At 43.8% G+C, this 21,696-nt stretch overlaps 1 protein-coding gene across 1 annotated transcript; it reads right to left on the bottom strand.

Moving 5' to 3' along the window:
- Window positions 1-1,654: 1,654 nt before the first annotated feature.
- On the bottom strand, window positions 1,655-20,062 carry ky (kyphoscoliosis peptidase; the record flags this gene model as incomplete). Its single annotated transcript, XM_080751114.1, has 6 exons — window positions 1,655-3,027; window positions 4,876-5,066; window positions 7,616-7,807; window positions 10,327-10,444; window positions 14,019-14,133; window positions 19,463-20,062. 6 exons carry the CDS (start codon window positions 20,060-20,062, stop codon window positions 1,655-1,657), a joined length of 2,589 nt encoding a protein of 862 aa, XP_080607240.1.
- Between the last annotated feature and the right edge of the window lie 1,634 nt (window positions 20,063-21,696).

The raw sequence follows: 21,696 nt of genomic DNA, 5'->3' as shown, positions 1-21,696 counted from the left end.
CTTGGACTACTCATGCATTGAAGGAAGCATGAGGTCAGTCCGTTGTCCCCCCAGGCACGGCAGAGGGAGAGCAGAGCCCAGGATTACATAGGCAATTGGCACTGGGTGAAAATGGGTTGCAAAATCGTGGGATAAAAAACAAATAGGAAAAAAAAGAAATGCATTGGCGTAATGGGGATTCCACTCTCATACATTAGGGCTCTATTATGATCCAGGTCTTATGCCTTATGCCTTAACTTCTTTACCTTTTTTTTACTATTTTGAAAAACATTTTTAAATACTTCAAATGCTGATCTACATCTGCACGTTGTGAGCTTGCAGATCAGCTATTTGAAATATTACAAAAATATGTCTATATAGTAAAAAAAAAGGCAAATAAGTTAAGGAATAAGGCATAAGACCTGGATCATAATAGAGCCCCTAGGTGTGGGTGCAGCCTTACAAAGTAAGTCCAGAATCCAACATTTACTTGAGTAAAAATACCAAAAGTACTATTGCTATTACAATGTACTTAAAGTACCAAATGTAAAAGTACTCTTCGTGCAAAATGTCCTGTTTCATATGTTTTAATATATACAGTATACGTAAAATGTCTAATGAACCAGGGTTAGCAACCACTGGTGTAGATCACTTATAGTTACCTGGATTGTTGTGTTATGAAGTCATCCACAGACAAAGATGAGGTTTTCACAGTAAATGTTTTAATTCACATCGTTCAACAATCATGATCACAGGGTACAGCCATACATTGCTTTTCCTGATATCTGATCAGATACTGTAAGGTATGCATGCACAAATCCACTTAAAAGTATGTGCATACAGTAGGAAAGCATTCCAACACAGCGCAGCACCATTGACTACCCTGACAAATCTATCATAAAAATAATTTGCGTTCATAAATAGCTTATGCGACTTGCGACAGCACCATTAATGCCACAGTATAGTAGTAGTATAGTGATAATGTAGACAATCACAGGGGGAAAAAAACTTGAGAGTCCCTTTGATACGCTGTTCAGTGACTCACAACTTACCTGACATTTGGAATTGTCTTAGTGTGGTATGGAGCTTAAAACAAACACCCACAGCACAGGCGGCTCCACAGGGGGGCCGTTGGGGGGCAATGCCCACCCAGATTAGACTTTGTGCCCCCCCAGTCCAGATTGGCCAGTAGTACCCTACCCCACCACTATTTTAAGATGTTTTACAGGTGTTAATTGTGTTATTTTTATGTTCTTTTATAAAATATACATTTTCAAAAGTTTAATGAAAATGCAATAATAAAAGGTAGCCTACTCTAACGCTGCACCTGTTGGTTTTGTCTTGATGTCTATTCCTGTGTTGTTGTGCATGCAGCACAGGAAATTCAAATCATTTCAGTGAGAAAATGTGTAAATTAATGGACATTACTTGTTTGCAAAACGCCGCAAAATCGGCTTGCCATACCGTATATAGGGATTTGTTAAACAATAAAGTGCCCCCTTTGAAATTGAAGGCCCCCCTGCTGGTTATTCCCTGGAGCCGCCACTGAGAAAGTATTTGCTAGGAAGTGATTGACCCATGGTCTAGTCTGCATGAGTCCGTGGTAAAAGCCTTGCAGAATAAAATTACATCATCATCGATTACATCGGTCATCCTCATTAATCGCCATCGCGTCTCACTCTTCCTTCTCCCGCCGCGCGATGTCGAAGGTCATCATAACGGCCATGTCCCCGGCCTCCCCGGTCGCGGCGGCCAGCTTCAGCTGCTGGCGCGCGCTCCCCGTGAACACGTCGGCCTCCCACACCCTGCTCTTGTTCAGCTTCAGGTCGGTCCGCCCCTCCTCCGTCACCACGCTCACCCTGCGCGCCCCGGGCACCCTGACCCTGAAGCGCACCCAGGAGAGGGGCTCCAGGAGGCCCGTGCGAGGCTCGAAGAGAACGCAGCCTCGGCCCCAGGCGGAGTAGGCGCAGGGGAACGGAGGCCCCGGCTGAGCGCAGCCGTTCCTCAGGACAAAGTCGCACATGGAGCTGAAGTCTCCGTCGGCGGTCGTCCTGGCGTACAGCCCCAGCCTGTAGACCCCCGGCTCCGGCAGGCTGACGCTGACCGTCACCTTGCTGTCGGTGTAGGTGCTGAAGATGTGGCGCGTGAGGGCGTAGCCGTCCGCTTTCGCCTTGTTCGCCTCATCCCGGCCCAGCATGGCGTGGAGCTCCAGGTCTCGTTGGTTGTGGAAGGTAATGTTGCACTTCCCCTGCTGCGTGCTGACGAGAGCTCCCGTGTGGCTGAACTTGGACAGGCCCGCGTCCTCCGCGCGCGTCCCCGGGCCGCACGACGAGCACAGGTCGGGGGGGAAGAGCTCGTCAGGGCCGGCGACCTTCCCTTTGCAGTGCAGCAGGAAGTTGGCGACGTTCTGCATGCGGGCCTCCGGGTCCTTGTAGTCCCGCGAGAACAGCGACAGGCGGTAGAAGCCGCGCAAGGGGCAGAGCACGTGGCAGGTGAGGCAGTGCGGTTGGATCTGGGTGGCCAGGCAGCGCTTGGCCACCGCGGGCTCCAGCTCCGGATGCACCAGCTCGCACAGAACCATCAGGGACTTGGAGGTCTTTAACGCCAGCTCGAACGTCCCCGCCTCCACCTCGGCGACTTCGCTGCCCTGGCTGCTCCCCGCCACCCCCAGGGACCCCGCGGTGGGCTGCAGGCCCCAGGAGAGGAAGGGGTTGTCGGGGATCACCTCCCTGGCTCGGGGCGTCGGGCACTCCACGGTGAAGGAGCAGACCCAGGCGAGAGGGGCGGTCGCCGCTTCGGGTCTGGCGAACACCTTCACGTCGTACGTGCCGCCGGAGGGAGGGAGTATCTGCAGCTTCATGCTGCGGTGGGAGACGGTGAGGAACCCGGAGGAGGAGGAGGAGGACTTTGAGATGGGGGAGGAGGAGGAGTTGTTGGAGTCTTTCTGCTCCGAGGCTCCGCTGTGCAGCAGGTCCCGGTGCTGAGTGATCTCGTAGGTGAACCTGGTGGGCCTGGAGAAGGACACGGACACGTTGGCCTCGCCGTCGTCTGGGGAAAAAAACAAATGTGATTTTAGGTCGGGCGCCCGCTGGCTTAGCGGTACAGGCGCGTACCACATGATCTGATGCCTGACAGCGCGTTGTGTGTTCGGGTCCCGTTCCTGACGACCTTTGCTGCGTGTCACTCCCCGTCTCTCTCCCCGTTTCCTGTCAGTCTACTGTCCTATCAATAAAGGCATAAAAGCCCCAAAACAAATCTTAAAAAAATAAATATTTTTTTTTTTATTTCATCGACTAACACTATAGCGGGAAAAAGGGGTTGTCTTTTCATCAATCTGGGAACCCATCATCAAAGAAAGGGCGACGCCCACTCGGTCCATCTCTTCCATAGCCATCACTTGTCTTTTCACTGATGAAGACTAAGTAAAAACTAAGCTATGATGACTAAAACTAAGATTCGGGTGTTGTGCTCTTAAAATAGCCGATCTACAAGCTCACAACAGGTCGCACTGCGACGCTTTGTGAGCTTATAGACAAAATACATTTTGGTCGACAAAATCAAAAGTACATTTAGTCTAAAATCTTGACATTTAGTCGACTGAAACTAGACTAAAACTGAAACGTTTCAGATGACTAAAATATGACTCAAACTAATTGAAATGTTATTCAAAAGACTATGACTAAAACTAAATCAAAATTTGCTATCAACCCTGGGTTAATGATTGTTCACCAGCACCTGATCCTTGAAGACTATTTTTAAATTAGATTTTTCTTTTCTTTGTTTTAAGAAACGTAGGAGAGAAATATGTGACAACAGGGCCTGAGCTCACTTCATATTTTAAGAACCTTTTTAAGGATATACTGTGTGTTGCCTTTGGCATACCTTACTGAACATTCTTCTTTTTAAAGGTTAAGCTTAAAGGTAGTCTGGTCAGTGCATGACCCTAATAGCCCAGTGAGGCTTCCTCTGGCTTAATTGCACAGTGAATAACACTGCAGTTGGATTCAAATTTCATCTGCTGGGTACGTTTAATGGCCTTAAGAGTCCCAATCAAATGTCATTACATGACGAGAAAAGAAAAAAAAAAGTTTGAACATTATGTGCTCCGAATTATGTGCAGAGTGTGGGTTAGGTGGTGTGCACAGTATAGAGGGATTGAATGTAGGAGTTTCAGAAGTAATGTTGGAGAACCCAGACGTATCAATGATGTCAGTCATCTCCAAATTTGGGCACTGTTTATTATTAGACTTTTGGTTTATTAGTAGGAGTACTAGTAAGACGCCTCAGGGCGACCTCGAGGTCGCGCCAATTCTTGGCCAGCTGGCCAGTGATGTATATCGGACCTGTTACAGGAGACCCCTGGTACCCATATATGGAGATCCATGTACTGTATATGGAGAAATGCCCAAACATGCTTACTCAGTTATTCGTTAAATGAAAGTCCTATGATGTCTATGACATCTGACATCATACCCTTTTATGCCCATACATGGAGATCCCTGTTTGTTGAACCAGCCGTTAGTGTGGTATGTGGCCGATGTGGCCTCCATATATGGGCATTCCATATTAAGTCCCTCAGGGAACTCCATATATGGGCATAAAAGGGAGTCTGTTCGTGTGACATCACAGTGAAGCTAGTGCGTGATGTCAGAGCGGCAAACCCATTCTGTTAAGAGTGGCTCCCCTGACATCACAGTGACGTCAGAGCATTGTGTCAGGCGTTATAGACAGAGATACATACATACATTACGGACAAGCTGTGACCGTTAAAATACTAAACTTGCGACGTACGGTCGCAAAAAAAACCATTTTAGGGGTTGCAAGGTTTACAGGATTAATCCCACTACCGCTGTACGAGAAGCGCTCTCTGTGTTCAGATTGAATCATTCACTGCACCTGTGACCATGTTGTAGAGCTTGGGTTGGACGAGGCTGAGGCCCAGGGTGTAGAAGGCTGAGGTCTTGAACACCCTCCTCTCAAACTCCTCCAGGGAGACCGGCGTGTCTAAAAGCTGCCACCTCTCCTCGTCGGGAAAGTGGGAGTCGATGAACTCCTCTGGGTCCGTCAGGAAATAGAAGTCATCAAACCTTGAAGGGAACAGAGAGGCACACGGCCGGGTTGAAAATCAGTTCAGCAGCGCTGGTCTCAGTTGTAATCAGTTACTGCTGCAGGATGAAACCGCAGGAAGTATAGATGTAAGGCCACTTTTTTTTTTCTTTACATTTTTTATTCCACAATTTTGTAACCCATTTTTCACCCAGTGCCAATTGCCTATGTAATCCTGGGCTCTGCTCTCCCTCTGCCGCGCCTGGGGAGACAACGGACTGACCTCATGCTTCCTTCTATGCATGAGGAGTCCAAGTTGCTTCTTTTCACCTGACAGTGGAGATTTCCCTGGTTTGAACGTAGCGCATGGAAGGAACACGTTATTCCAACCAGTTCCTTTCCCCTCCATCAGGCGCCCGGCTGGCCAGGGGGAGGCATTATTGAGACCAGGATTACTGCATGTTTTTGTGAGGGTATCAACCCTAGGAGAACCCAGGACCTTCTAGCTGTAAGGCCACTTTCTTTACCATCAAAATGTTGCACCCACACAGCAACTTTAACATGAACTTTTTTGTGAACACATTTTTGTGAGCAGGAGTATATTTTCTCTGTAAATATTAACATGAAACAGCCTGCGTCTTTATCACTTGGCCAATTAGCGATGATAACCACACCACTGTGTGGCTTATTTGTAAGTAATTCCTAACTAAGTACATGTACTGTACTGTACTGTACTGTACTGTACTGTACTGTACTGAAGTACAGTTTTGAGGTACCTTTTACTTTACTGGAATATTTCACATTTTCAGTGCTTTCACTTCTTCTACTCCACTACGTCTCAGAGTCAGAGGCAAATATTGTACTTTTACTCCACTACAATTATTTGATGACTTTGTTTACTAGTTACTTTGTCGATTTTTATATTACAAAACATACATTAACCACTGAAATCCTGTACAAAACATACATTAACCACTTAAATCCTGTATACATTTCGTCCGCTTGAAAATATGCGATCTAGTAAGTAAGCCTTTCCGAGCCATGAGGCCTATAGGAGCTTGTAGATCTGCTATTTTCGAAATATTTGTATACATTTGAAAATTTAAATAGGACATTCTGCATAATGAGTACTTTTGGTGCCTTTTGATTCCAATACTTTTGTACTTTCACTCAAGTCAAGTACATTTAGAATTCCGGACTTTTACTTTAAAGTTATACCATGTAACTTTTTTTATAAAACAAATCTTAAAATTGTCCTAACTGTTAAATCGCTAAAGTTTTAGAACACCCACTCCGTTATTTTTCAGCTTCTAAAGCCTTCTCTTTATATGTTTTCTATGATCCTGACCGGGCCCCGGTTTTCGCGGAAAAAATATGTCATCACACTACCGGCCAATCACAGCAAGGGTTATACACTGCCGGCCAATCACAGCGCATCTTGAAGTGGGGTCGCTATGGCGGCCATATTTGTAGTCGCCCGTATGTCTCTATACTCAAAAGGTAACCTCGCCTACCAGGCAGGGTGAAGGAGTCCGTTTCTCCGGAATGCCTGAACGCACAGGAACCAGGGACCCCTCTAAAGATAGATCTCGGCGAGGAGGAGGCAGACGCGGGGGTGTGAGGCCCGAAAAACGGCCGAAAGACGCGGACGCGACCGCGGTTTGCTATAGGGCTACTGACCACTAGTTGAGCATCTTACACAGTATAGCTTTAACAGAGTATTTCTGCATTGGGGTATTGATACTTTCACTCAAAAAAAAAAAAAAAAAACGTTTACCACCGCACCAGCACAGTGGCCTTGTGGTTAAAGTGTCCGTCCTGAGACTGGGAGGTCAGGGTTCGATACCAAAGACTGAAAAATGGGACCAGTGCCTCCCTGCGAGATACTGTACTAGCGTCATGTCCAGGGGTGTACATCAAGCTGCCTCATGCTACAGAGACAGGAGATAGGCTCCTGCCCTATGGGTCTCATGGCTAGACCGAGCCATATGGGCCTCCTGGCTCGGCAAGGATTACTAACTTTCTTTCAGGGTTTCCACGGTCATGAAATTCCTGGAAATATTTTGAAATTAGAAAAATATTTTTCCAGTACTGGAAAAGTTTTGGAATTGATCAAGGGTCCTGGAAGGTCCTGGTAAAAATAGCTATGCATTTTCTTTGGTTATTGATTTTTTTAATACCTCAAATTAAATGAGAAATTAAACATTGGCCAAATCGTCAAATATTATAAGCCGGAATTGTGAAAATAGCAGATCTACATGCTCACAACGCCTCGCAACGATCTGCTATTTTCACAATAGAAACGTGTTATACAAAATTCCTCAACTCTTTGTGCTCGTCAGGTTGCCGGGTCCCCAGTTAAAACATGATTATTTCGGGGGTCACGGCCCGAAAAGGTTGAGAACCACTGGCATACACTACCTGTCTTTGGGCATTGCGCATAGGAGTAAGCGACTCGTTATTGAGCTGAATTATTGTTATATAGTCCTGGAAATCGGGTTAAATATTCTGGGGGAAAATTTTGGAAATGAATTGGTAAAGATGTGTGGGAACACTGTATAATACAAATGAGTTCCAGAGCTTTTGTCACCTTTTCACAAAGCTCTTGTGCTCCATGTCCACTCTCCCTGCCCCCCAGCAGGCGTCCATCAGGAACCACTGTCCAGCCAGCAGCACAGCGTTCCACATGTGGTCAGACTTCACATCCCGCAGGCTCTGGCCCTGCCGGTGCCCGATGCCTTTACTGTGCCCTGGCACCTCCTGGCACCCGATGCCCGCCTCCCTGCAAGGGGAAGACAGCTCACATGTCATTGCAGGGGCGTCAATTGGGTATGGCAGGGGTATGCAGCTGCCCTACCCCGGGTCCAGGGGGAAAAATAAAAGTTGATTTTAAATATAAATCAATTAATGTCTCTTTGTCTATCTGCGCTGGTTATTATGTTGTTAAATTACAGTAAAAGGCATTTAACAAGGTATTATAATTGTATTCTCTCCACACTTGTTTTCTCCCCATCTTGACAGTGTGCTATATTCCCAGGTTCCGCAGGTCAGCTGCACAGGTGCAATGCATTATTGTTAATTGTAGCACATTTACTAACGTGCTAAGTTTAGCTGCACTTGAACAACCATTCCAGGCTGCCATATCCAGCCCAAGAAACCGTAGAAACCTGTGTAAAAAATCGGTCAAAACTCGTTTTTTTCAGACATTGTGAAAATAGCCGATCTACATGCACACAACGCCTCGCAGCGCGAGGCGTTGTGAGCATGTAGATCTGCTATTTTCACAATAGAACCGTGTTATACAAAATGTAATGCCTCTTTTCCATGAGGACTCCCATCTTTGCCATACCCTAGCTTTTGCTGAACTGACGCCACTGAGTCATTGCCTGTATTGTGTTGTTGGCTGGTGAATCTTGTAGGTTTGATGTCTGTCATTATAGTTTCAGCAAAGTTTGCCTTCAAACAACACTTTTTGGGTCAAACTTCTGCAAAAGCACCCACAACTTCCTTTGTGTTGGCTCTTTGGAACTGTGCTGGATCATTGATATAAAGTGATCAAAGACGTTTCAGAAGTATTATTAATGTATTTTAGTGGCCACTTCCCTTTTAAAAATAGACCAAACAGATTGTACTCATGTGCCTTCAATATGTATTTGCAGTAAGGCTGGTCAATATATCAAAAAAGTATCGATATCGAGGTATCAACATGCGAGGTATACATATCGACGAAGACGGCTTGAAAAGAGGTATTGGTGTATGTGTCAGATTAATTAACAGACACACTATGCATGCACATAGCACTAGCACATGCAAAAAAACAGTCCATCTATATATAGTCCATCTGTAACCAGGTGTAGTCATTTCAATAAAACCATTGTTGGAAAATGGAAATAAGGCATTTCATTTATTTATTCTATGTGTACTGTGCAGTGTGCATGCATGGATATGCTAGTCATTATCTGGGTTAGGCAGTGGACCTAAAGAAGAAAAACATTAAAAAACATATAATGCAATTGTTTTTACTAATATCGTGAGTAATATCGATATCGAGGTATTCAGCAATGTTATCGAACATCGAAGGTTTTCCTAATATCGCTCAGCCTTAATGTGCAGTCATATTTTGTCTGTTGAAACATGCATTTTATGCCTTGCCGAACACACTGCTTTTACATTTGCAAAGATGATGTATGCTTGATTCAGTGTTGTGTTCAAGACCTTTTTTGAGGGCATACTATAATCTATAATCCGCAGGTATTCGTGTGGCCAGCGTGTATCTGATGCCTATCAGATACGCTACTTTGAAAGGTTCATGAGGGCATACGCTTTTTCAAAAAAATGTCTTCACAGCACACAGCGTATACCCGCGTGACAGGTAGAACACTGCACTGGCTTGAGTCCAAGTGCAAGTTTATTTTACTGCTTAAAAGTAATTTAAATGATCTATTGTATATTGTACATGTATATGTTACCCATATACAAAGACACAAGCATGCTCTCTCAACATCAGTGATGTCATTACGTGCGCATCCCGCATCAAAAACTCATGCAAGTCGCCCAGGGACTCATTCATGTCATGGTCCTGGGGTCCCGGGGATGCGCCTCCATTGGAGTCCATGTTAAAATAATTTACTTCTTCTACTTAAGTTGCTATATTAGTTGAGATAGTTTAATTCGTTTTTTAATGTATTGTGTAAGATAAACACTGTAAAGATTTATTATCAGTTAAACCTGGAACAGCTAAAAACTATTTTCACTAGTGGTTCTCAAAGTGGGGTCCTGAGTCCTTGAGGGAGTTCCAGGGGGTCCCCAGATAAATGATAGTTAGGAACCAAATAGAACTTTATGGGTCTGTAACTCGGTGAACAAATGGAACCAAATGGACCTGTTCCATTTATACTCTAGTATTTTAACATTTAATATAAATTGGGGTCCCAGTGATATAAATATAATTAAATGGGTGTCTGTAGCCTAGTGTATTTAGAATTCCTAGTTCTAAGTTCAAACATTAGCCAAATTGTAAAATAAATATAAGAAATAGGCAAACAGTTTGAAAATAGCCGATCTACAAGCTCACAGCGCTCGAAAACATTGTATTGAGGATAAAACTTTTCTGGGACCCATTTGAATGACCACCTGTGGGTCCCGGGACCCATTACATTGAAAACCTAGTAACATCACTGCAACATCCATACTGGCAGGTCTTGATCAGTTTAAAGTGAATTTCGGTTCGTTTTAGTAGAACATGTGAATTGGAATCATTGGCGAGCGACGACATCTAATAAAGGATTATGTTGAGTTTACCTGCACATCTGGAGGCAGAGGCTGGAGTAGCCACAGCACACTCCCCTGCCCGCTGCGATCACCTCCTCTGGGGAGCACAGCTTCTCTGACTGGCCCAGGTACCCGCTCACGTCATACTCTAGAAAACATGACACATCACATCATACTCTATGCCAGTGTTTTTCAGGTGGTCCTCAAGGGGGTTCCAGCTACATCATCATACCTGGAAGTTATGCCGTAATGCCTACTGTCAAAAAAATACTTTCTGGCCTTGACAGCCCATACATCCAAACAGAAAAGTCCTATCTGATTGCATTAAATTTAGAACGGGTACACATTATTGTGTCTCGTTATTTTATGCTTTAACTATTGAAAAATGGCAGATATACAAGCTCACAGCGCGGCACCGAGTGCCGCGATGCGAGCTTGTAGATCTGATAATTATTTTTTTTAAATCGTGAAAATTTGAATTTTGACCCGATTCTATACGTGTCTTTTGAATCCTTCTAAGATTTTTTGAAAAACCTGTTTCTGTGTCAGCAATCTGGCCAGCCATCGTCAAAGAAAAGGTCCTTTTCATTTAACTGGAGCTCAGCTAGTCTGTTCTTGAGAGACTACTATGTCAGTGGTGCTCAAACATTTTCATGTGAAGGACCCCCAAACTGATATGTATTTGGCCACGGACGGCGGACGCGCATCTCAAAATATTTAGTTCCAGGGCAGGGACCACCCAGAAGCAAAATTTGAGTTACAAATGTTTGCTTTGAAAATACATATATTCAAAGATTTGCACACATTTCCACGACTTTTTCAGAAATAGCAGATCTACAAGCTCGCAGCGCGCTGAGCTTGTATATCTGCTATTTTTCACTGGTTAAAGCATTCAATAATTCTAGGCCTAAATGGGTTAAACGACATTAAACGATGTTAAACTCACTTTGTCACTCGATTTGGCACTCGATTTACCATTCACTTTATGCCTGCGCATACCCTCTATTATTGTGAAACATCTGCATTACGTAATTTACTTTAAAAGAATATTTTTTGTTATCTGTCCTAATGGTACCATGTCAATAGAGCATGGAATTGTGCACAAAATCTTATCCAAGGATAGTAAAATATTCCAAGTTTTGGGTCTGATGAGAGGCTAGATCTCATCAAATCCCATGGCTCAAATGCTGAATAAACAATGGACCTTGATATGAAAACCACTGCTCTATGCAAACATAATATTTGAGATATTAGAAATCACATTATGTTCTATGGGAAAGTATTAGAACAAACATCGGTGTGAACTAGGAATACCGCATTGCGGTTGTATATGGCTCCACCTCCCACTGCCCAGTTGCAATTTACAGTTATGTGTGCTCAGACTCATGATATGGAGCGAATGCTTTTTAGGTTTGTGAGGTCACATAGTGAGCTTGCTCTTTGACCACCAAATTGTAATCAGTTTATCCCTGAGTCTAAGTGGAGGATGCTTGTGCCAGATGTAATGAAATGCTCTCCCAGTAGTCAGGGAAAATTAGCAGAATACCTGTCAAATCTGGGAATAAATTCCTTACCAAACAATTTCTTCACCAATATGTTCGTAAAGGTGTCTAGTAACATATCTAACAAAGATTGAAATTCAACATCCCTAGGAAAATCTTTGACAGCTAGGGTAATTCTGGGTCTCATTCACTTATACACTATACTATAAGGGAACAAATTACTCCCAAAAAATATGCTTTAAGTGGGATGTGAGGGGTCTAACTAGGTGTTTTTGAGCGGTGGTCACAACGCTCCTATACGTGGCCGTGTGTGTGGGTCTGTCTGTCTGTCTGCGTGTCTGTCTGTCTGTCTGTAGCCTGCAGTAACCTTTTCTGACCACACATGTTAAGGGAGGGGCGCTGTTGTTCAGGCCAGGCCAGACCAGGCACACACACACACACACACACGCACACACACACACACACACACACACACACACACAGGGGGGAAGGGGGGGGGGGGGGGGGGGACCACCGCTCAGTTCACACGGGTGTGTTTTTAATTATTCTGAATCCATTGCAAGCATTTGTTTTGCACAAAAAACATTCCTTGGGTTAAAAATGGACCTCCATACCACTGTGAAAAGTGATGACTCTTCACTAAACCATCATTTTTATGGGCTGTTTTTAGCCCAATGAATGTTTTTCGTGCAAAACAAATGCTTGCAATGGATTCAGAATAATTAAAAACACCTAGTTAGACCCCTCACATCCCACTTAAAGCATATTTTATGGGAGTAATTCTTTCCATTTTTGTATAGTGTATAGTGAGTGAATGATACCCAGAATTACCCTAGCTGTGAAAGATTTTCCTAGGGATGTTGAATTTCAATCTTGCTAGACACCTTTACGAACACATTGGTGAAGAAATCGTTTGGTAAGGAATTTATTCCCAGGTTTTTATTAATATTCCCTGACTACAGGCATTCCTGACTGATATCTCCAGGTCACATGACCTGGACCTTTGAGCGCCAGAAATCTGATCTGTTAATCCTGGGAGAGACGTACGTCCTACGTACAGAATGTCCCATTTCACAAGTTCAGAATATATCCACAGGTTTCCTGTGTCCCATGAGCCCTTGTGTGAAATGTGGGCATCATTTCCTGTTCCTCTTAGCTGTTTCATTCTGACTGGTTGCTGTTGCTGCTGTGAGCCTGTCGCACCTGAATCTCTGCATGGTGATTACTTATGGCGCTTTGTTAAGTGATGCGAATCAGTTGTGTGGAGGACGTGGAGCACACATTAACGCACACCCTTTTCCTCAGTCAGCTCACTGGGAAACGTTTTGTAAATAGCAGATCTGCAAGCTCGTAGTTTGTAGATTGCTTGTTAGATCCGCGCCGTGGATAGTTCCGCTTGAACAGTAGATCGGCTATGCGAGGCGTTGAGAGCTTGTAGATCGGCTATTTTTGGCAAATGGGTTTGGTGTAGAGGGGGAAAAGAAAACAGAGTGGAAGGTCAAGTTAACTAATTATCGACGATTTAAGATTTTAAGTGTTTACGTGTCAAAGTCTATGAATCTATCTATGAAATCGATGAGAATACATGTCCCTGCTTCATCTCTTTCTCTGCTAAGGGGTCCTTAGCCTGAAAATGTTGAAGACCCCTGCTTTACACCACTGAAAGTAGGGGTGGGCGATACGGTGATAATTATCGTTGAGACGATACAATGTCTCCACGATATGCCTTTTCAGAGGTATCGTATAATATCGTGATACAATTGAGGGAGCCTTGTAAAAAATCCTGTTAAATCGTTAATACAGGGATTCATTGCAGAATTCAATTTAAACCTGCATTTTGGTCTAAATCAGTAGTTCTCAAACTGTAAAATGTCAAGGTCTCCACTTAACTCTGACAGTATATAAATGAAACCAAATGGACCCGTAAGGGTCCATTTGGTTTCATTTGTATACTGTCAGAGTTACATACTTGTAAAGTTCAATTTAGACCTCCCAAAAGGAACCCAGAGAGTCTAGTTTTTGTCAAGTAACTTGAAAAATAACCATAAAAATCACAGTGAAAAAGAATCATGATAAAATCGTGTATCGTGATACAGCTTGGGAAAATATTGTGATATTGTATTTTTCCATATCGCCCACCCCTAACTGAAAGTAGTCCACTTTAGTTAGCGAAAACAATGTGCCTTGGATGTAATAATGTGGTGATCAGTCCCAACCCACCTATGTTGTGGCACAGCCAGACCCAGATGGCCCGAAGTCTCTCCAGCTCCGTTCTGGATCCCTGCGTGATGCTCTGTGTTATGGTCTGCACATCATACACACACTGCTCCTTCAGCTGTGCACACACACGCACACACGCATGCACGCACGCACACACACACACACACACACACACACACACACACACACACACACACACACAATAAGATATAATAGGACACCATTAAACAAGCATAAGGTGCTTATGGCAGTAATCATCCTATCAGGATTCTGGCTCCACCGCTCATTGTGGATGAGACAGCAGAAGAAAGTGCCAGATCCTTTTTTTGGAGCAATTCAGTCTGCTTGTCTGCTTTGTGTGTATAAATAAAGGCATGATTTTCTGCCCCACACTAGTGTTTAACATTGGGGGTCGTAAAATGTACCAGTTGTTTTGAGGGTACTGAAATATTTGTATGCTTTATCATTATCAAAGTTAATTAATTACTTGAAGATTTAATTTGCCACATCACCTAGCTTACCTATCATCTAATTCTAAAATGTTACTTCTTACCTGTTTCAAACACTACAAGCATGCGTACATACTGTAAGACTACATTGATTTTGTGAGGGAAACTATTTCAATACCACTGTCACAATATCACAACATCAAACTCCTACTTCCATTTTATTGATTCATTGATTGTATTTGTTTGTTTCCCCTGCGGTAAAATTCCTCCGCGTTCATTTATCCAATTTTGTAACTCTGACGTTTACGGGTTTCGGTTGCATTTATACGGTTATCTCTGCGTTCCACTGCGTGGGCTGCATTGCTCATTATCATCCTATTTACCAGCATCCTCCCGTCTCCTCCCGTGAATTGAACAAACTCAGTGACTCTGAGTGAGCCCAAGGTCACGCATGCTGCCTGGTTGCTGCTTGTTGTTGGTTTTAAGCCATTTAGGCTTAGAATTATTGAATGCTTTAACCAGTGAAAAATAGCAGATATACAAGCTGCGAGCTTGTAGATCTGCTATTTTTGAAAAAGTCGTGAAAATGTTTGCAAATCTTTGAATATATGTATTTTTAAAGCGAACGTTTGTAACTCAAATTTTGCTTCTGGGGGGTCCCTGGAACTAGATATTTTGAGATGGGGGTCCGTGGCCAAATAAATATCATTTTGGGGGTCCTTCACATGAAAAAGTATGAGAACCACTGACATAGTAGTCTCTCAAGAACAGACTAACTGAGCTCCATTTAAGCGAAAATGACCTTTTCTTTGACGATGGCTACTAGCCAGATTGCGGACATAGAAACATAGGTTTTTCAAAAAGTCTTAGAAGGTTTCAAAAGACACTTATAGAATCGGGTCAAAATTCAAATTTCCATGATTTTTCAAAAATAGCAGATCTACAAGCTCGCAGCGCGGCACTCGGTGCCGCGTTGTGAGCTTGTATATCTGCTATTTTTCAATAGTTAAAGCATAAAATAATGGTACACAAAATGTGTACCCGTTCTAAATGGGTTTTAAGTCGGAGATAACTAGATGTTATCATTCCACAGTGCCTTTTTTCCTGCAGGGAACACACAGAACCCCACTCTATGTTATGGCTTCACTTTTCAGTTCTCCCCGATGCTTCTTATTTGGCTTTGCTTTCATTTTATCCCATGGCTACATCCTCTCATTTGGGCAAATCTCCCCCACCCCACCTAAATATAACGTACTGTAGGATTATCCGCCTTGAAAATTGAAAACCTTAGCTCTGCGTACGCATATGGATGTGGTCCTTCAGTCGGCAGAGTACAGTGATAATACTGCTTGGGCAGGGGTCTTCAACGTTTTCAGGCCAAGGACCCGTTAGCTGAGAGAGAGAGATGGACCCCCTCTACCTATTGTATAAACTAGAGGTTCGCGGCCCTTCGGGCCGCTCACATCTAGAGATCGCGCCTGCTTCGCAGGCGCTCACAGCTACGTTGCAGCAGTGATCCACCCACATCCATCCATCCATCCATCCACATCCATCCATCCACATCCATCCATCCATCCACACATCCATCCATCCATCCACATCCATCAATCCACATCCATCCATCCATCCATCCATCCATCCATCCACACATCCATCCATCCACATCCATCCATCCATCCATCCACATCCATCCATCCATCCATCCACATCCATCCATCCATCCATCCATGCATCCAACCACATCCATCCATCCATCCATCCACATCCATCCATCCATGCATCCATCCATCCACATCCACCCATCCACATCCATCCATCCATCCACATCCATCCACATCCATCCATGCATCCATCCATCCACATCCATCCATCCATCCACATCCATCCATCCGTCTGTCTGTCTGTCTGTCTGTCTGTCCATCCATCCATCCATCCACATCCATCCATCCACATCCATCCACATCCATCCATCCATCCATCCACATCCATCCACCCATCCACATCCATCCATCCACATCCATCCATTCGCATCCATCCATCCATCCATCCATGCATCCATCCATCCATCCATCCATCCACATCCATGCATCGATCCATCCATCCATCCATCGATCCATCCATCCACATCCATCCATCCATCCATCCATCCATCCATCCATGCATCCATCCACATCCATCCATCCACTTACTGTACTTTACTGTACTCTACTGTACTGTACTTTACTGTACTCTACTGTACTCTACTGTACCTTACTGTACTGTACTTTAATGTACTCTACTGTACCTTACTGTACTGTACTTTAATGTACTCTACTGTACCTTACTGTACTGTACTTTAATGTACTCTACTGTACCTTACTGTACTGTACTCTACTGTACCTTACTGTATTGTACTTTGTACATTAATGTACTTTAATGTACTCTACTGTACTCTACTTTACCTTACTGTCCTGTACTTTAATGTACTCTACTGTACCTTACTTTACCTTACTGTACTTTAATGTACTCTACTGTACTCTACTTTACCTTACTGTACTGTACTTTAATGTACTCTACTGTACTCTACTTTACCTTACTGTCCTGTACTCTACTGTGCTCTACTTTACCTTACTGTACTTTGCTGTACTCTACTGTACTCTACTTTACCTTACTGTACTTTGCTGTACTCTACTGTACTCTACTTTACCTTACTGTAATTTGCTGTACACTACTGTACCTGACTGTACCGTATTGTACTGTACTGTACTTTGCTGTACTGTACTGTACTGTACTGTACCGTATTGCACTGTACTCTACTTTACCTTACTGTACTTTGCTTTACTCTACTGTACCTGACTGTACCGTATTGTACTGTACTGTACTTTGCTGTACTGTACTGTACTGTACTGTACCGTATTGCACTGTACTCTACTTTACCTTACTGTACTTTGCTTTACTCTACTGTACCTGACTGTACCGTATTGTACTGTACTTTGCTGTACTCTACTGTACCTTGCTGTACCGTATTGTACTGTACTTTGCTGTACTCTACTGTACCTTGCTGTACCGTATTGTACTGTACTATGCTGTACCTTGCTGTACTGTATCTTACTGTACTGTAATCTACTGTATCTTACTGTACCGTATTGTACTGTACTCTACTTTACCTTACCTTACTGTACTTTGCTTTACTCTACTGTACCTGACTGTACCGTATTGTACTGTACTTTGCTGTACTCTACTGTACCTTGCTGTACCGTATTGTACTGTACTTTGCTGTACTCTACTGTACCTTGCTGTACCGTATTGTACTGTACTATGCTGTACCTTGCTGTACTGTATCTTACTGTACTGTAATCTACTGTATCTTACTCTACTGTACCTGACTGTACCGTATTGTACTGTACTTTGCTGTACTCTACTGTACCTTGCTGTACCGTATTGTACTGTACTTTGCTGTACTCTACTGTACCTTGCTGTACCGTATTGTACTGTACTATGCTGTACCTTGCTGTACTGTATCTTACTGTACTGTAATCTACTGTATCTTACTGTACCTCTCTCTCTCTCTCTCTCTCTCTCTCTCTCTCTCTTTCTCTCTCTCTCTCTTCTCTCTCTCCTCTCTCTCTCTCTCTAACCCCCCCCTTCCCTCTTGAAACCCGATACTCTTGTGACCATGATGACAAACTCACTCTACAGAGGATTGCGCAATAGGTATTGCGAAATAAGCATACAAACACAAACTGTACGGTAAATATGCATTTTGAAAAGATGACACTAAGTGGATTACGTTCAGCATAGCATGCAGTATATATTTCTGTAATAATGGTGACTTCCAACACGACCGAATGTCGGGAACCGCCGAACAGAATCCGTCTTTGGCCGTTTTGAGTTGGTGTGGCTGAGATGTGGGATGCAGATTTTCATTTGATTTCATAGGCTAGATAGATTCATAAACTTGTTTGACAGCACTACCGTATGTTGGATTCATGTTAATGTGTATTTTCAGACATTTAACCACTTAAATCGTCGATATTTTGTAAACTTGACCTTTCACTTTGTACTTGGTCTGCTCTTTTTTACCTCTACACCAAACATATTTGCTGAAAATAGCCTTGAGAGGCTATTTGCTGAAAATAGCGAGAGCTTGTAGATCTGCTATTTTTGGTTATCCTCGGAATAGGGATGCGAGGATTCAAGTTGTTAATTTTAAAAGAATTATCCTATCACACAAATATTTGGCGGCCCCCCTGTAGTAACTCTGAGGACCCCCTAGGGGTCCCAGACCCCCTGTTGAAGACCCCTGGTGTGAGGTACATAGCACTGACATGAGTACAGTATAAGTTCATAAACATGCTGAGTGCATGCGACATAGCTCTGTTTACACAATGCTGTACCCCCTTCCAATGTATATATGTGTCCCAATTTGGCTGGGAGCCAGTCATTGGATTTTTATTCATTTTCATTTTTTCATTTCATTTGAAAGCTGGGGATCATAGCTACAAAATGATATATTGGTTGTGGAGATTGACCCAACAGTTTTGAAGATATGGCTTATAGAATGATGCCATGCTGAAATACTACTTTTGAGATATTCAAGTTTTAAATAAATGTCTAACCTGCAAATGACCTGACGATCTCTCACATTAATTAAAAAAAGTCTTATTTACATGCAGAGTTAAGCTCTGGCGTTTAAGTGAAATGTAGCCTGAAATGTATGAAATGCTTTAGTGGCTTTATCACATTTTAGTGAAAAAAAAAAGAAAAAATGTATTTTCAGTCCCTGTCTAAAGCTGTACTTTCCGAGATGACTGGCTCTCAGTGAGATTGGGACACATATGTTCCCCATTTTCAACTGTTTTTATTTTATTTGTGAGACTTGCTTTGGCAATGTAAACGTATGTTTTCTCATGCCAATAAAGCTCCTTTGAATTGAAAATTGAATTGCATTCATGCGTGTGCGATGTGTGTGCATGTGCATGCATGCCTGCGTGCGTGCATGTGTGTGTCCCTCACCTCTGCCCCTGCCTTGACGACATGCGTGTCGACCCTGTGGAAAACCTCTGAACTTGTGAACAGGTCTTTTCGACGCCTCCTCTTCCCTGCCGCCGCTCCCGGGGCCGCTGGCCTTTGTCCCGGCTGGCTCTTAGACCTCTGGGCCGCGGCCACTTCCTCGGCATCCTTCCTCACCGCGCTCTTCTTCACCACGGCCACGCTCCTCGCCGCGCTCTCGGAGGAGAGCTGCCTCTTGGCCGCGGGCCGCTGATCCTCTCCTTCCACCATCACCTTCTCCAGCACACTCTGTCTGCAGAGCACGGCATTCTGGGTGGACTCCACCGAGGCAAGCTTGGCCTGGACGGTCGGACCAGCTGTGACCCCTTCGGGCAAAGTCTTAGCGCTGTCCTTGGCTTGGATCCCGCTGTGGACCTGGGCTCCTATAACTGTCACAGGGCCCTGCTCGGTTAAGGCTGTGTTGACACCCTGCAGGGAGTGATGATGCTCCAGTGTCTTAACTTGTATGCGCGTGCTCTGCTGCGTGAGGTCATGTTGCTGGGAGAGCTGTGCAGTGCAGGAGAACGGGAAGGAGAACTTCTGAATGGCGACTTCAGCGGACATTATGCTGGAAGCATGGCACCCTAAAGCCAAAACACAGGATGTGTTACTCAAATGACATGAGGCGTTTCGTTTTTGGGCACTCTTAGTGGAGTTCTCAAGGGGCCTGAAAATTAAGGCCCGGCCCTTACTGGGCCCTAACTGGGCCGGCCCGAGGCCCTACCCGGCCCGACTAATTAGCATACCATACATTTTAGGCCCTATCTGGTCGGGTTTGGGAGGAATTTGAGATCTCTATCACAGAGTACAAGTATTAAAATGATTTTCATTGAGCCCTACCCGGCTCGAACAATTAGCATACATTTTAGGCCCTACCCTACCCTAAATGTCGGGTCGGGTTCGGGTATGGTCGGGTTCTGGAAGAATTTGAGAACTCTAACTCTTAGATGTTTTTAGACACACACTCACACTCTTGCAGGCACGCACACACACAACCACCCTTTTGTACAATTTACATTAGAATGCATGCATTTCATTATCTTAAAACAGTGTCACTGTAGGTATGACCATTGCTGGGATCAAACTTGAATGCTTTGCTGCTTGCTTTGCTGAATGCACATTAGCTATTAGTTATTTCTCACCAAAAGGGCCATCCTGCCTGTTTCTAGATCCATTCCAGATACTGTAGAGCTAAGCAATACATGGGATGATATTATAAACCCTGCAGTCTGTCTGTATCAGACAATGATGAATTGGCAATTATCAGGTCTATTCGTGACCATAAATTAATGTATAGGGTGGAGTCATTTGTCACTGTCAGCGCTAGCAACCTAAAGAAAGATGACGCTTTCCCCAAGTTAGTATGACTTGGATTTAACTCATGACAATTGGTCTTTGAACTTCCAGAATGATACTCAGGTTTATACTTAAACTTTGTCTCCGGGTCGATTCTCAACACTCTTTATTTTTAGCACAGCAACGATGAGTGTAGTTTGGGGACAGGGGACCTACTGTAGTGTTTCAATAGAACGCTCATTAAGGACTGGGCGTTGGAGTCCAGATAATGTTCTCCAACGTTGTAAGGGCAACGTACCAAGCCTTCTGCAATGTTCCAAATATTACGTTTTCATTATTCTCCATGAAAGACCTTGAAAGTACAGCATCCACAGCATTACATGCCGGCGCAGCACCTGCTACATTTGACAAATTTGGTTGTCATGTTTGTTTCAGCACAGTGAACATGAGTAATAGCGGTCTCTGTCAAAAAAATGTTACTGACACGGTACAGTACAGTACAGGCTATTAACATGGCATGTTGAAAGTAAATACAAGATGTTACTTTCTGCTATACTGTGTGGCTATCGGTGTGTTGTTACAACATTTATTACTTATGGCAAGAGTCTTCAACAGGGGGTCCGGGACCCCTTGGGGGTCCTCAGAGTTACCACAGGGGGTCCTCCAAATCTTTGTGTGATAGAAGCTTTTTTTCCCTCCTTTTTTATATTAACCACTTAAACCCTAGCTTCCATATTCTGAGAACTTTAGGCAAAAATAGCAGATCTACAAGCTCGTAGATCGGCTATTTTCGCCAAAGAGGTTTGTCGTAAAGGGGGAAGAGAGCAGACTAAGAGCAGAGTGAAAGGTCAAGTTTATTAAGTATTGACGGTTCAAGTGGTTAAATATCTGAAAACACAACT

This window comes from Nannobrachium achirus, assembly GCF_963921795.1.
Source record: "Nannobrachium achirus genome assembly, chromosome: 20".
In the NCBI taxonomy this organism is placed as follows: domain Eukaryota; kingdom Metazoa; phylum Chordata; class Actinopteri; order Myctophiformes; family Myctophidae; genus Nannobrachium; species Nannobrachium achirus.
The sequence above is the reverse complement of the archived record's forward strand: the minus strand, read 5'-3'. Positions and strand labels throughout refer to the sequence as shown.